At 41.8% G+C, this 15,104-nt stretch overlaps 1 protein-coding gene across 1 annotated transcript; it reads left to right on the plus strand.

Moving 5' to 3' along the window:
• The first annotated feature begins 827 nt into the window (after positions 1-827).
• On the plus strand, positions 828-13,592 carry LOC139641487 (tetraspanin-15). The gene is made up of 8 exons (XM_071515902.1): positions 828-1,101; positions 4,847-5,032; positions 6,194-6,268; positions 6,480-6,575; positions 7,740-7,853; positions 9,356-9,406; positions 10,019-10,135; positions 12,368-13,592. Exons 1-8 carry the CDS (start codon positions 1,015-1,017, stop codon positions 12,704-12,706), a joined length of 1,065 nt encoding a protein of 354 aa, XP_071372003.1. The 5' UTR covers positions 828-1,014; the 3' UTR covers positions 12,707-13,592.
• Positions 13,593-15,104: the final 1,512 nt, after the last annotated feature.

Consider the following 15,104-nt stretch of genomic DNA (forward strand, 5'->3'; position numbering starts at 1 on the left):
GCGCCTAATATATCCAACAAGGGGCAGCAACAACTGATGCAACCTGAAGCAAGAGCAGGGATTAGCTGTGTGGAAGTAACAAATTACAATTACTCTGGTTACTCTAATCCAGCATCTTATTTGTGTACTTGTACTTTTTTGATTTGAGTATTTCTTCCAATTATTTTTTACTTTTACTTAAGTTTGTTTTGACTTATGTATTCTACTCTACATATATATTTTTTTGTATATATATATTTTTTTATCATACATACTGTGTTTTCATTCATGTTTTTTTTTTGTCTCAGTATGTTCTACTGCTGTTGTTTTGCACAACCTTGTAATGATGGAATTCATGTTTTTTCCTACTTTTCATTCATACATGTCTTCTTAATATGTTCTTGACAAACTGGAATTGCTGGTAGTATTATGTGTAGTACCCCTCATTGGCTGTATATTTGCTGCTGCAACGACCCAATGTCCTCATAGGAATATTGTTTCATCTCATCGTATTTTAAATGAGCTGCTTTTTATTTTAAGTGGATTTTTTACACCAGTAATTTTACTTATATATATTCTGTCCACTGCTGCTGCATTCTGACAGACCTGATCTCCTGTCAAATGTCAGTTAGTGTGGTTCTGTTTTTTTCTGTTTATATTTGTTGTAATGTTGTACAATTTTGAAGATTTCATTAAAAATTAAAAACTTCGTATAATACAACACCTTGATAAAAAAATACATTTTAAAATAAATTCAATATAAAAATGAGTTTTTGTGCACTGTGCCTTTAAGAATGTAGTCAAAACAAAGCGTGGACTGCCCAGCCGCACGGAAGTGGTTTGGTTTCTTTACGTTACACACAATAGCATGTGAGGAATGAGAGCTATTACATATTTTAACCATTCAGTTAGCTCTCACAAAAGCTAGTTTTATTTCATTGATCATATTTTATTTAATTTGTTTTTAGATAGCGCACAAACCACGCGTGGGGTAGCTAGCTAGCTTGTTAGCTAGCCTCGCTAACGTTAGCAGCCATGCCCTCCTATTCAGAAATGAGGAAAACCAACCACTTCTACTATTTCATCAAATTCACTTTAAATATCTACTCAATGCTCTTCTCGGTAAGTTTCTTTTCCCCTTTTTTCACAGCAGCATTTAACGACCACTAATCATTTTTCATCTGAGCTGCAGCATTTTCCCCAAATGACAGTTGACGTTAGCCACCCAATAGCCCTCATATGAAAAACGATATCCCAAATTTCATTCAAAAGTCTTGCAGTTGAATGTGCCCTTGCCTACAAGCAAAAGTATATATCTGTTAGGATACAACTTTAGACCTATTTTGAATGTATACGACCCATTGTACAATTCGGCGTACACCCAATACACCAAGCAGGACGTATTTCAACAAAATTTCAACTTTAAGAATTGGTTCCCCTTTCAGTCCTGCCATCATCTTCCACCAAAACACACCGTGGAGGGCGGGGTGAGCATTGTGAACCAATTGTAGTTGTAATTTTACTGAAATAAGGTGCTGCTTTGTGGATTATGTACATGCCGGATTTACCAGTAGACCTCAACGATTTGTAAATGGCCTCAAGTTATTTTCTACCAGGTATGTTCGTTTATCAATAAAAAGGCAACATTAAATTGTAAGATCTTTGAATGGAGTTTGGCGTAGCATTTCTCTCCATACAAGTGAACGATACAGGGGCTAGCCACTCAGTACTGTTAGCCTAGGATGGGAATATCCGATACCACGTAGCTTATAACGGTCTCTCACATTTTTAAACAAAAAACAGCGGCACGTTCTTCTAATAAAACATTTTATTGAGATATTAATTGAACTTGCTAGCGTGGCTAGCATTAATCGGCTAACAGCACCGAGCGGCACCGACAAAGGGGCTCTCGTGAGGTGGTGCAGGGCGTTGGATCGAATAAAAGCGATGATAACGTGGGAAAATATATATATATATTTTTGCCGACAGAAATCACGAGCTTGCTTAAAGGCGCTATAACGTTAGTTAGGCTAGGTATTTAAATAAACAAACCCGTGCTCATATTGTAATTAAAAGAAATTGTTCAGTTACAGTAAGGTAACCTTGTAAAGTAACTGTTAACTCATCCACGAAAGACAATTATCTTTATGTATTTCTCTTGTATGGCGAGAACGGTACCGCCCACCACTGTGTTTTTGGTGGTAGACGACTGTGGAAATAACAGGAGAACCAATTCTGAAAGTTGTAATCTTATCCAAATAAGTGCTGCTCAGTGTATTGAATTTATGCAGAGTTGAAGAGTGGATCCTAGCAATGTGCAAAAGGTCTCAAATGTTCTACCATTTATGAACCCTTTCCGGAAAGCAAGGCAGCTTTGAACGGATAGACTTTTGAATGGAGTTTGGTGTGACATTCATGACAGAGCAGAACGTTCTGGGGCTACTAGTGAACCCTTTGTGGAAAATACGGTAGGCATTATGTGGCCTGATTAGCTACATTGTATACTTTCTGCTAACAGTGGAAATGACAGTAATGGTTATGGTAAAACGTAAACATGAGTAGCCAAATTTAGTGTGATCAGAATCTGTCACCTGGTAGCATGTTGTGGCCACCCAGTAGGTCTGTTTGTATGTGAAATCTTAATGTCATATTAGGGTTACTTGGTTCAAGTGCACTAGAATAAATTATGCTTCCTTCACTCTGTGAGCCAGTTTTCTCTGTAAGCTACATGGACCTACTCCTGGGTTAGTCAAGTTGGTAAACTTTGGTTGCGGTTGTTTGTCTATTCTACTAGCCACTTTGGCCGCTAAATAAATGTTCTCTTGTCTGTTCTACATAGCCGTTTGGTTACATTTTAATTAGTGTAAGTGGCTGGTGAATGATCCACCAGCCACTTTGATCGGCAGATGAGGAAGTTGATTTCCTGCCAGGTCATTAAGAAGTAAACATGAGTGTCGTCCTCAGTCTTCAGCACCCCATTTACAAACCCCTGTGTTTTGTCTCGCTTTCTGCTTTCTCCCTCTCACCCCTTCAGCACTCTTACCTCCAGGAAAATAATTTTGAATAATGCTCAATAACCCCCCCCCCCACCACGCCACCCCCAAACTGCCCCCAGACTGCCCCACTGTCTGTGTTAGTCAAATAGATGCACCCTAAAGCATGTTATTGAATATGACTCCAAAACATCAGTAGTTTGATTCCATTAGCAGTCCACAGTCTCTCTCATATGGTCTGTCTCGCTCTTTCTCTCCTCCACTATCTCTCCCTCCTACTGCTGTGATTTAGGACAGCGTGGCCCGACTCAGCTCAACAGACAAAAGCTCCTTTGGCCACAAGCCAGCCATGTAGACTTAATTAAGGCTATCTTTGCTGTCGTCTGTTGAATTTGGTTAATGCAATTTAATGGAAATCTTTATGACAGGAATAAAGCTGTAGGTGTCCTCTGGGAACGACTCCGCCTTATACAGTGGTATATGAATATGTCTGGTTAATTCTTACAGAGACAGTAAAGACATATTGTATATTGCAGGACAAACTGCAAGCAACTGTATGTTGCATTGTATTATCTTCACTCCTGTGGCAGTGAAGGTAAATAGGCTAACATTGAACATGGGAACCAAGCCAAATGCATCTGCCAATGCTTTACGGAGGTTGTGAGCAGTAAATGGAGTTGAAGTAGATGCACCCTACTCTTAAGGCTGATTACCTCTGTTTCCAATTGAAAATCAATAGCAAGGTAGCCAAGGCTGTTTGTTTCTCTTCTCTTTGCAGCACTTGCATTATTTATATATATATACTGTATATATGGATATGGGGCACTGTCCCTTTGGACCAAATTTGTACTCTGAAAAAAGTTGTCAGTGTCTGTGCACCAATCGATCAAGACAGTTTTTTGTAAATGTGTTGTACTTAGTGACTGTGATTCATTATGAGCCATAGTGATCCGGCACACTGCCCAGGATGGCTCTTTTAACCCTAAAATAAGGCTGTCGACTGGGTTTAGTTTGGTGCCGTGATGACACATCCTATTGCACCAAGACCTTATTTTACCTCCATTTCTCTATTATTTCCTGTGCCCCCAATCATCCTTTCCCATTTATTAGCCCTTACTCAGCGTGGTGCAAGCACTCAGAGACGCTTCAGCACTTTTCAGGGTTTTCATGTTGGATTACTCGGAACAAAAGCATCCAAACTCGAATCACAAAGTGTGAAAGGAAACACAGAATTTACAAATTAGCTTTTTGCTTTTGTGCAACAGAACATCAAGGAAAGCTGGGTGTCTTATAAAATGTGCACATTTCTGATTTCTCTTTTGGTGGTTCCGATGAAACAGCTGTCTATCTTTGAGCATGGAAAGAGCACAGGCACTCCTCCATGCATATTATATACAAGCACATCTTCTTTCGCATCCCACCCTGCAGGCCCGTGTGGTGTACTGTGATTCTAATGCAGGGGGATTGTTACTCAGCGAGGCTCTAACCATTTCAATTAGGGTCAGACCGATATTGGTTTGCAGATAAATCAGGCCAATATTGGCCTTTTAATAAGAATCAGATATTGGCCAGCCAATGTCGTCCACCACATATATAATGGAGGCAAGTATATGATTCTATTGTACAGCTTCGGGGATGTCAGTCTATAACATCTGGAAGGAAACCTGCCTCACTCTGCCTTCATTTGCTAATCCACTTAAAAGAACTTCATTAGTATGGGTTTCAGTGGAGAGGTTTAGTGTCCCATGATGGTCTAATGCTGTTTCTTAGGCTTTATGATTATCAGTAGCTTCAATCCAAAAAAACATATTGGCCGTCAAAAACTCATATAGGTCGAAGTTCCTACGGTCCTCTTCTCTATCTCTCTCCCCCAGCTGATGGGTCTGTGTGTGCTGTGCGTGGGGGTGTATGCCGAGGTGGAAAGGCAGAAGAACCGGACCCTGGAGGGGGTTTTCCTGGCTCCCGCTGTGGTGCTCATCCTGCTGGGCCTGGTGATGTTCACCGTGTCAGTGGTGGGCATGGTGGGATCCCTCAGGGACAACAAGACCCTGCTGCACATGGTAAGGATGGAGGAGGAGTGGGATGTGTGTATATCTCATTTTTTAAGTTTGTTATGGTTGATATTGATGTTACTAATATGACCAAGGTTTCTATTTTTGAGTTTTGTTCTACATCTGTCCCTGTTTTAGTCCCAGTTATGGCTCTTGTGCAGGTTACATTGCTAAAAGCAGAAATTGTCAACATAAGGACTGCATGTAATATTTCATGGGGAATTTCTTTAAGAATTTATGAGAATTTTCAGGATACAATACAGTTTAGATCACAAAATTGAGTAAAAAATAATGACAAATAACTACATGCACAGAACATCCATATTTCACTTGCGTTAGGTAAAACATATATGCTGTGCATGCATTTACATTTACATACACATGAACATTCAACAGATAAAGTGAATTAGAAGTTTGCAGAACAGCAGCAGCTCATAAGACATTTAAGGCCGTGATCACATAGGATGTTTTTCTCCTGCTCAGACGCAAAGTGCAGCAAGGAGCAAGGAGGATTAAATCATTCTTGCAGCTATCTAATTAACGTTAGCTAGCTAACCTGAAGTGAGGAGATAACGTTGTTGAAAGTAAAAATGGACAAGAGAAAGTTAGTTATAGCTCTGCTTTTGCTTGAAGTAGAGGATAAGGAGCCCATTCCGTTCGGAGGATATAGTTTACTCACTGAGAAAATGTATAGGCTACGTCCCTCCAGGCACTGCTGTGTTTTTCTCTGCCTGCCATTAACGTAATGCGGCACAGCTAAAGTAGAGACATGTTCAGCTTGGAGCACCCAGCGCCCCAAAATGTACTGCATCCAAAACGCAAGCCGCATAGTTTGGAGGAGACGCACGCCCAACCATTGATAATAACTGAAACAGGCGCGTTCAAAAATGCATCCTAAGTGATCACGGCCTAACCTTGTAGACTCTTGCCGAGGTGTTCTAAAAAATCTTTCCTTAACACAAAAAATGTTTAAGCTTGTTTGTTCACAATTGCATGTTCTGTACTGACAGGGAGTAACCAAGTGGAGCAGTTTCTGGAGGTTTAGAGGGAAATTACAATGTTAAATGAAGATTTTTTTGTAATGGTGGTAGTTTGCTTGCTGTGGCTCTGCACCACTGCTGAACGGATACGGAGGAAACCCTGTATAATCCTGTTGTTCTCCCCCCACAGTTCCTCTGCGTTCTCTGTGTGTTGCTGCTCCTCCAGGCAGTCGCGCTCATTACTGCTCTCATCTTTGAAAAGAAGGTAAATGCGCTTCTGTATGCCATATATTCACACCCTATACATTCCTATTTATTCCCTCTCAGCATACCCTCCAGCCACAGTCGGGTCACAACCTCCTTAGCCGTACTGCTGTCAGTCTTTCTGATTGACAGCACCTTTGTCAATGCTCATCACGTTGCTCTTCCTCCCCTCTTTCTGTGCATCTCCTTCTCTCATCTCTTCCTCTACCTAGACGTCTGGCTTGTTTCAGAACAGTATACGAGAGGGAATTAAACACTACTACGATGATCTGGACTTCAAAAACATCTTGGATTATGTGCAACAAAAGGTAGTAAGATGTTTTCTCTACAAAGTATGGATAGATAGTTAATTCCTTTGGGTGTGTGTGCATGCATGGGCTCATTAATTTTATTATGTTTGATAATAATAATGAATGAATGCTATAATGGTATTATAAAATGATGATAAGTATTGGTATTGTGATAAAACAATATGTGGTATAAAAACATAATGGCTCTACTAAGTACCCTAATGGGCTGTGTGTGTCTATAACTGGATGCTGTCACAAGGAATAGTATCGTGCATTATTTAGAACTTGGATGTAGACTTTTTTATTTTATTGTTATTCTTATGTATTTATTTCTAAATTTGGGGTGGGGTGTTGGAGTACTTCAATTTGCCTTGTCACACACAGGGTATTTATTAGGAATTTGTTTTTTCTTCTATCCGTTTGAGACACACATACATGTACGCATTTCATCAGAGCAGATGGACGTTCAGTGTTTCTAACCACCACTAATGCCCCTCAACCACCATTTGTAGAGTTCTGTCTATTATTTCATGTTTTGTAGTCGTCATCTGCGCCGATAGAGGTGACAATAAATCCTGCATCTTGGCATGTGTCCCGTCTTTTTATTTGCCGTTGTCGCCACTTGTGAAATGTGTTATTTGCACAGCCAATGGGGTGCCTGTCTTCATCAGCGGTAGAATAGCATGCAGCTGAGGTGCCACAAAGAGGAACCAAGGCAATAACAAGGCGCTGCAGCAGTAATGACAGAGATAGAGTTGTCCTTCATTGTCCCAGGGTAGGTTTCAACATGTTGGATGATTGATTGGATTCTCTGCACTGTAGTTTTAAGTGATAGTCTTGAATTCAGTCTTCACCTGAGCTCCAGCTCCCCACCGCGGCTATCTCCACATCGATTTCCATTTGCAGTGGGAATTGGAGGTAAGATTATTCAGTGAATGAGGCCTGGTCTGGATAAGGGGGATAATGGAGGCAACATGGTGAGTGGCCTCAGGCTTTAGTCCAAGGTGACAGAGGTTTTGATTCCACAGCGGAAGCTGTAACCCACTGGGTTGTCTCAATTTAATGCACTTAAAAGCACTTGAGCTTGTTGCCAAGTTTGATGTGCCTGTTGAGTTGAGCCTTTGCTTTGATGGCATACTTAGCTCCCAAATGTCTTTTTCTTTCTGTTATTTTCCTCTCCAGTTTTCGTGTTGTGGAGGAGATGAGTATAAGGACTGGGGAGTCAACCAGTACCATTTCTGTAACGGTACTGGTCCACTGGCCTGCGGGGTTCCATATACCTGTTGTCGCCGCAAGGTGAGTGCTGGCAGCATGGACACACACTGCACACATGCCTTCACATAAAATCCTGTGAAACGTCCGCACCAGTTAAGTGTGGCACATCTAGAGAAGTTGTGATTCAGGCATGGAAATGTTCACAAGAAAAGACGTAGGGAAAACAAGACTAGGTCAAAACCTAGTATATGGCTGGACCTTGTATGGGTGTGCCACGTGCCACGGCCGACCAATGGCGTAACTTCATCACTCAGTCAGTCAGTCAGTCAGTCAGTGAGTGACAGACATTCGTGTTTATAGGGCTGGCCCCGCTGTTGCGGTCCAGCCAAAAAATATCTGGAGATGTTCTCAAGTCAGGCACCTCTTCTGACCAATCACTACTAAGCTCTGAGTGACTTCTTGGTGAAGTTTGTGCTTCCAGAAGGAAACACTGTGCTATCCTGTAAAAAAAACTATTTAGCCAGCTCACAGTAGCAAAACAAAAATGGCAAAACATAATATAAGCACATCTTTAACCTTTTACCTCTTTAACTTTACACAAACTGAAGCTGTAACAGAAGTTTTGTCGCATCTTACTGAGACGTCATGCAAAATTCACTAGCCACTTGTTCAGACAGGCGCTTGGGCTCGTGTCCGCTGGATCATATGACATTTGTGGGTGTTTGTGCATGTGTCCCTGATGAGTGTTTATATCAAAGGTATCTACAATGTGCACAAAGCAGAGAGTAAATGGATTCTATTAGCTCCCGCTCTCATCGGCACAGAGGTCTTTAGATCCCTACTCTTAGCTGAGTAGCTCCATACATTTCAGAGTGACCAATTTATCCAGTTTTAATTAGCTAGTATTGATACCGTGTGGCCAGGGAATGAGGATCAGTGAGGTTGCGTGGGCCTGCTGCTGCCAGAACAGGCGATAAGATCTAAGGGCCAGACCCTACTGCCTGCTGGTTCAAATCTAAAACCAAACACTGAATTAGTGATGTTGCTGTTTCATCAAGCCTAAAAGAGACACCTGTCATTATATCTGCCCAGCAGAGACGTAATTGAATGTGTAGGAGAAGGCCTAGTCCGGCTTACAGGAGACGTGTTTCACAGGTATTGGTGTGGGCTTTGGGAAATTTCTTTCTTCCGTTAAATTAAATGTAGGTCCCTTGTTGCCCCTCTCCACCCTCCATCTGCTTGCTATCGCTCCTGCTCCACGGCTCACTAAGCACTGATACAGCCTCCGGAAGCAGTGGAGCTGTGTTGGAGAAATTATAGAGATCTACAGAATCCTCCAACACACACACGCACACACCCTGGAGACATGAGAGTTGATTAGAAAGGCCGAACATTGGCTTCCGGCGTTATCGGCTCCTACCTGTCAGGGCTGCAGCCATTTTGCAGACGGTCAAGTTTACGCTCCGGCTGGCAGGAGACAGCTACACCTCCCAAGCAGCGTATCGCTGTCGCAGAAGTCCCCTTAGAGCTGTGTGTGGTCATGTAAGCTCAATTAAAATCTTGTCTCTGTAACTTTTGCCCAGGTGGGAGAGGTCATCAACACTCTTTGTGGTTACCAGGCCCTGACTAAAGAGGTAAGATGAGTAATTGGTTATGAAGAAGTCTCTTTTGTGTTGTTGGAAAATGCACCATACAAATTAGGGCTGAGTTGTGGGTTTGCATGACAAGAGCACATCTCCAAACCCTGCTGCCCATGCCTTTAAATTTGTCAGTGTTTACAGGTTTATCCAGTTGGCAGAACTTTACTCATATAAATCCTTAGAGGGTGTTTTTTTCGGTATAAACTTTCACTGAAAAGGGTATTAATTTGATTGACATCCATGTCATGTTTGTTTGCAAACTGGAAGACGTAGGTAATGCGGCACAAGGCGATCATGTTGTGCCGTTGCCAGATGGTTAAGCAGTGGCAAGCAGATACTGTGGTGCCAAGTCACTCATGTATCTGTTTTTCTGTCCTTCCACCTCCCTAGTTTTTAGAACGATCACAGTTACTTGTACTGGCTGCGAATAACTGAACGGCTCCATTGAAATTCTCTCTCTGCCGTTCGTCAAGCACCAGCAGTTTCCCAGTGAACGACAACGCCTGAGTTTTAAAACTTCACTGGCTCACCTTCTGAGGTGAGCCAGTGAAGCCAGTGTTGAGTTTTGAGTATGAAATTGTCGTCTTTCCCTGGTCTGTGCATCAGCGTGAAGCCCTGCAGGAGGAGATCCATGTGCGCGGCTGTATCCACGCTGTCAACCTCTGGATGAGTGACAACATTGGAACCACCATCGCACTCTGCTGTGCCATAGGGCTGCCACAGGTAATTTAAAACCTAATGCGCCGACTCACTGAAAACTGAATTGTGTTTTAAGCCCTCTAGCCAATCAAATAATCACCTTTCCTATTTACCCTTGATATTCCAACTTTCAAAATTTTTCTTTGAAAGTTAATTTGCAGTTTGATTGCCTCCTAGCAACACTGCCTGCCAATTCATTAGTATTATGTATGCTACATAAAAACAGCTAATGATGTACGGTCATCTCCTGGGCATAGGTTTTGGCAACATGATCTAGTGTAGCCGGAATACTTGCATTGTCAGGAAGAACATAAAATTGATTGGGTCGTATCATTAATTTCTGAAAAACCTGCTTCAGTGGACCAGTTTGTGACAGTTTCATTAACTCTTACCTGATTTTTTTTTTTTGATGAATTGGTCTCCTACTAATCCAATTGCCCACATATGTGACGCGTTCTATCATTTTCAGTCGGAAGTCGCAACGGCGCATTTGTGGATAAACGTGATTTTATGAGAAAAGATCGATTTTTGGATGTTTTGGGGTTTCAACAGATTTTAATAAAATAAAGCCTTGGCTTTCTTTCTGTGTAAAAATTATTGTGAAATTCAACCGGTAAATATAGTTTTGAAGCTCGTAAAGGTAGGGTGACAAGCAGAACTACTAGCTTAACGCTAGTTTGTCAACAAAGCTCGCATTCCTCATGTTGCCAGGTTTGCGGTTTTCAATGTACTTGGAAATGTTCTAAATGCTGTAGGACTTAAAACGCTGTTTATAAAGTTTGTCAGGGTTGTATTTTGGAGTTTTGTTATTGGTTTGTTATTTTGGACTAGTTTCATTGATCATTTGACTGTTTATGGGTTGGGTTTAATTGACACTGGGAGGGTTTTGTCGCTACGAACCTGGCAACACTTCTCCCCGTCCCTCTCTCCCCTTACTATGGTGTGTGTGTGTGTGTGTGTGTGTGTGTGTGTGTGTGAGTGTGAGAGAGAGAGAGAGAGAGAGAGAGAGGGAGAGAGCGAGAGAGATTGAATTTAATTGATATTATTAAATATCGCGCAATGGACTGATATAATATCAGACTACTTTTTAACACTTAATTAACTGACTTTAAACTTTGAGGCCCTTTTTCTCAAAAACATAGTTTGGAAACAGTCAAGACATCAAGGGCTGCATCTCACTCACTCTTTGGAGTACAAAGATAATTTTGATATCACCAGAAAGCTTAAATTCTCCTCTTTCCAACAGTGTATTAAACTCAAAATGCTTTGAGGGGTCAATGTGACTGGAAATGATAGAGCAGGTCACATATCTTCTCTCTTAAAAACATAATCTCACATGATGCATAAACTCTCTTTCTAACACTCTTCAGTGTTGTGAAACTTTAGAGACTTGTCAGAGCCCCCATGAAGAGGCCTAATTATCCACCGCGGTGCCTCTAAAACAGCTGCATCAGTAGATTATTAGGTTCGATTTTAGTTCCAGCTAAAAATTAACGCCTATATTTGTACTCAGTATTCCCCTCACCCTGCAGTTTTCTGGAGGAGAAAGTTTCAGGTGTTATCAGTGGCAAGAACATTTGCAAGTATAGTGTCAGACTGTGAATTCTTATCTATCAAATAAGATCCTTTGCCTCTAAACAATATACTGTACATCCACTTCGTAAATAAAACAATCCATTTGTCCATTGAAGACAAGGGTTGGGGTATCCTCCCTCTGATCTGATCTGACCAGTTAAAAAAGAAATGAACAACAAATTTTGTACTTGCAGCAAAATCCTGCCAAAGTTGAGATGTAAGAGAAATTAATTTTGATGCCAAATTCCACAGGTTACATTGACTCACTTCAATTCATCAATTCATCTTCAACTCATCTCATCTAAAGTTAAAATAGAGCTTACGTATTATCAAAGGCATATCCAATTATATCTGAGGAATGCTGTAGGTAGAATTTTTTTTTTTTTTTTTCCTTACTCTTTGAAATGTTTGCTCAGCAGAATCGACAGGGTGTCTGAAAAGTCTGGGATCATAGTGATAAGTAACACCATATGATGTTTCTTTCTTCACACTAGTTGTCAGGATAGTTGAGCGGTCTAAGGCATCAGAGTTTCTAGTCTCTGAATGGAGGTGTGGGTTTGAATCCCACTTTTCGTTTCGATACATGTTTAGTTGGCGGTTTCCCTACGATTCGGGACTTTTCAGACACCCTGTACGGTAAAGCCAAAGAGCATTTTTATGAACCCCCGTATCTCCCCGCAGCTCCTCGGCATCGTCCTGAGCTGCGTCTTCTGGAACCTGCTGGTGGACATGAGCGAGTCCGCCGACATGGTGGACTTCAAGGTGCTGAAGAAGGCCGGCTTCGAGTACAGCGAGTTGGACCTGGCCGGCGCCGGCTGGTGCATGTGCCTGCCGAGGGACGGCGGCTACCTGCCCGTCCCCGCCAGCGAGCCCGAACTGGACCCCATCGACATTCACCTGCAGAAGCTCAAGAAGCAGGCGCCCCGCACGCACTCGCAGCTCCGGGAACTGCAGGAGTCCAGATCAGCCACGGGGCTGGACGAGGTAGACATTGGTCGGAAGCTGAAAAGGGAACACTGAATGATCTTTTAGCCTCTTTTTTTTTTTTTTTTTTTTTTTTTTTTTTTCTGCCACGTTTTGTTTTGTCGTTGTAATCATTGCATTTGTTGGACTAGTCGTGTTGCACTACTTAACGGTTGAACCTGTCAGTCAGCGGATCAAGAGAGTTCGGTCAGTAATTTGGCACTTTGAGGCATTTGGGGTAATCCTTTACCTTGTTTACAACAGAAATTGGAGGAACAAGATGCAACAGTAGCTTTTTTTTAATAATAATTTTTCGTCTCTTGTTTGTGATGGTTGAAATTTGAGGATTTTTGGCATTATAATATATCACGTTGTTCTATTTAATTTTTTTAGCCTTTGAATTCGAGCTATGTCTCATGTGCTAAAGCTTACCTCAGGCTGTTTTGAAAATGGCCCAGTAGTCAGAGGACAGTAATATTTGGTGTATAAATTTATGGTAGCTTGAAATGAGGTTTTCCATGTCTGAGAAATAGGAATAGCCAAATATGTCTTGCGTGTAGCGTCTGTGACGGGATGTATATGTATATTATTTTGTTTTTATTATGATCTTAATTTGATTTTGTGCAATCAGTGTACATTGTAAGACTGACAGTTGTGGAATAACATGGGATGCATGTTTTGTACTGGATATGAAGTATGTAAAAAAGAAAAAAAAAAAACAGTTTACAGGTGTTAGGCTCTCATCAAGGGGTTTTCAGTCTATTCCATTTTTAAACTAAACCTTTTTATTCTTTCCAGCTTTTAAAGTAACAACTGAAGGGATTATTCCGGACTACCAATCCAGTAAAAAGCTACAGTATGACCGTTTTTTGTATCTGAGTTATGCACTGTTTTGAGCTTCCCCCTAGCTCCTGCCTTGTATCAGCACTACTGTTCTTGTCAATAAAGCTGAATTTGTCTACTGACTTGCGTGCTTGTCCGCTTCTTTGCTTGTGAACAGAATGGAGAGCGCCATCAACTTCGAGCAGAAATTGAAACATTTTCCCCCCGCCTCCACAGAGGATTCTTCGCTTTAGTGTATAGCTCGCACTGAAGCGGAATCTTGGCAAGAGCGCTGATGGACTGCTTATTAACTTCACCTGACATCTCGCTGAAAAAAGTAAATGCAATTTTCACAGATTCAGCTGAGAGAAATCAATTGGCATGAATGGACACCCTTGTCATATGACTTCCTTATTCAGAAATTGCTTGATGCCTTTGTTTGAAGGGCCGTCTCTCAAGTACGCCTGAGAATTTGTTTCTCGTTCTGAAACGACCATCCCTTCCCTACTCTTGCTCTCTCTCTCTCTTACTCTCTCTTCCCCTGTTTTCACACACAGTACCTCCTGAAAGCACTCTCCCTGCACGGAACGCACCAGCCGCATTAATTCCCATCCGCAAACACAACAGGGACGCGCACACCTCCCCCCCCCCACCCCCCACCTCCTGCGTGTCATCTCTCCTCATTCACTTCTCACCTCGCTTCCTCCCTCGCGATGACGATCAAGAGGCAGCGGGTGGAATAATTACGGCGAGAGGATGAACCGCGTCGCCACAAATAACACTCGACGCTTCCGAGTGCAGGATGTGCGCACACCCAAACAAGCCGTGATTATGACAATAATGACGTGAACGCCGCTGTTACAATAAGGAGAGGAAATGGGCAGCTTCTCAGTTTGCACCCCGCCACCCCTAAGTAGCCTATTCCAGGTAGCCACTCATCTGTCAGTGAACGGGCTCAGTTGCTGCAGAGGCAACGTGTATTGAGCTTGGATGGTAATACACAATTTCCGAGAATCCCAGTGTTTTGAACGCACAGTGTGTTGACCCTTAAAATGCACCGTGCAGTCATGCCTGGAGCCAGCAGCGCAAAAATACAGCCTGCACAAGATGGAGAGACAAAAGATAGATAGATTATATGGTTTGAATGAGTTAAGGCTTTCTGCTTTTATCTAAACACTGTCGGTCGTCACTGACTACGGAATCGATGCTGTTTTAAGCTATTGAGATGGCCATGTCTTTACTTTATTACAAAATGTGCATCAATTCACTAAACGCCAAAGTCCCTGCATTTAATAGCCTATAATTTGTCACCAAAACTTAAAAACCCACTTTAATGACTAAATTTGTGGGGACAAAATGGATCAATGACTGATGACTGACAAGATATTATTTGGTCAGTGTGATAAATTATTAGATGCAGGTCACCAAACCCTCAGATCAGAGGGAACATTGGTCCTGAATGTGATTTTTTTTTAAGATGCTGTATTCAAATAAACATCTGGCGATTTTTGCTTGACCTTTGCTCCCCCTTCTAAAGAGAAAAACTAAGATCAAGTTTGAACTTACTTAGGAAAGTCTTCCACTGCTGCTGTTGCTCCTACTACTAGAAATTCTTTCTGTTCACTACATGCTG

Source organism: Centroberyx affinis, unplaced genomic scaffold (genome assembly GCF_046629955.1).
Source record: "Centroberyx affinis isolate AG114_WGS23_722 - 3 ecotype Tasmania unplaced genomic scaffold, CSIRO-AGI_Caff_v1 ptg000378l_1, whole genome shotgun sequence".
Classification (NCBI taxonomy): Eukaryota; Metazoa; Chordata; class Actinopteri; order Beryciformes; family Berycidae; genus Centroberyx; species Centroberyx affinis.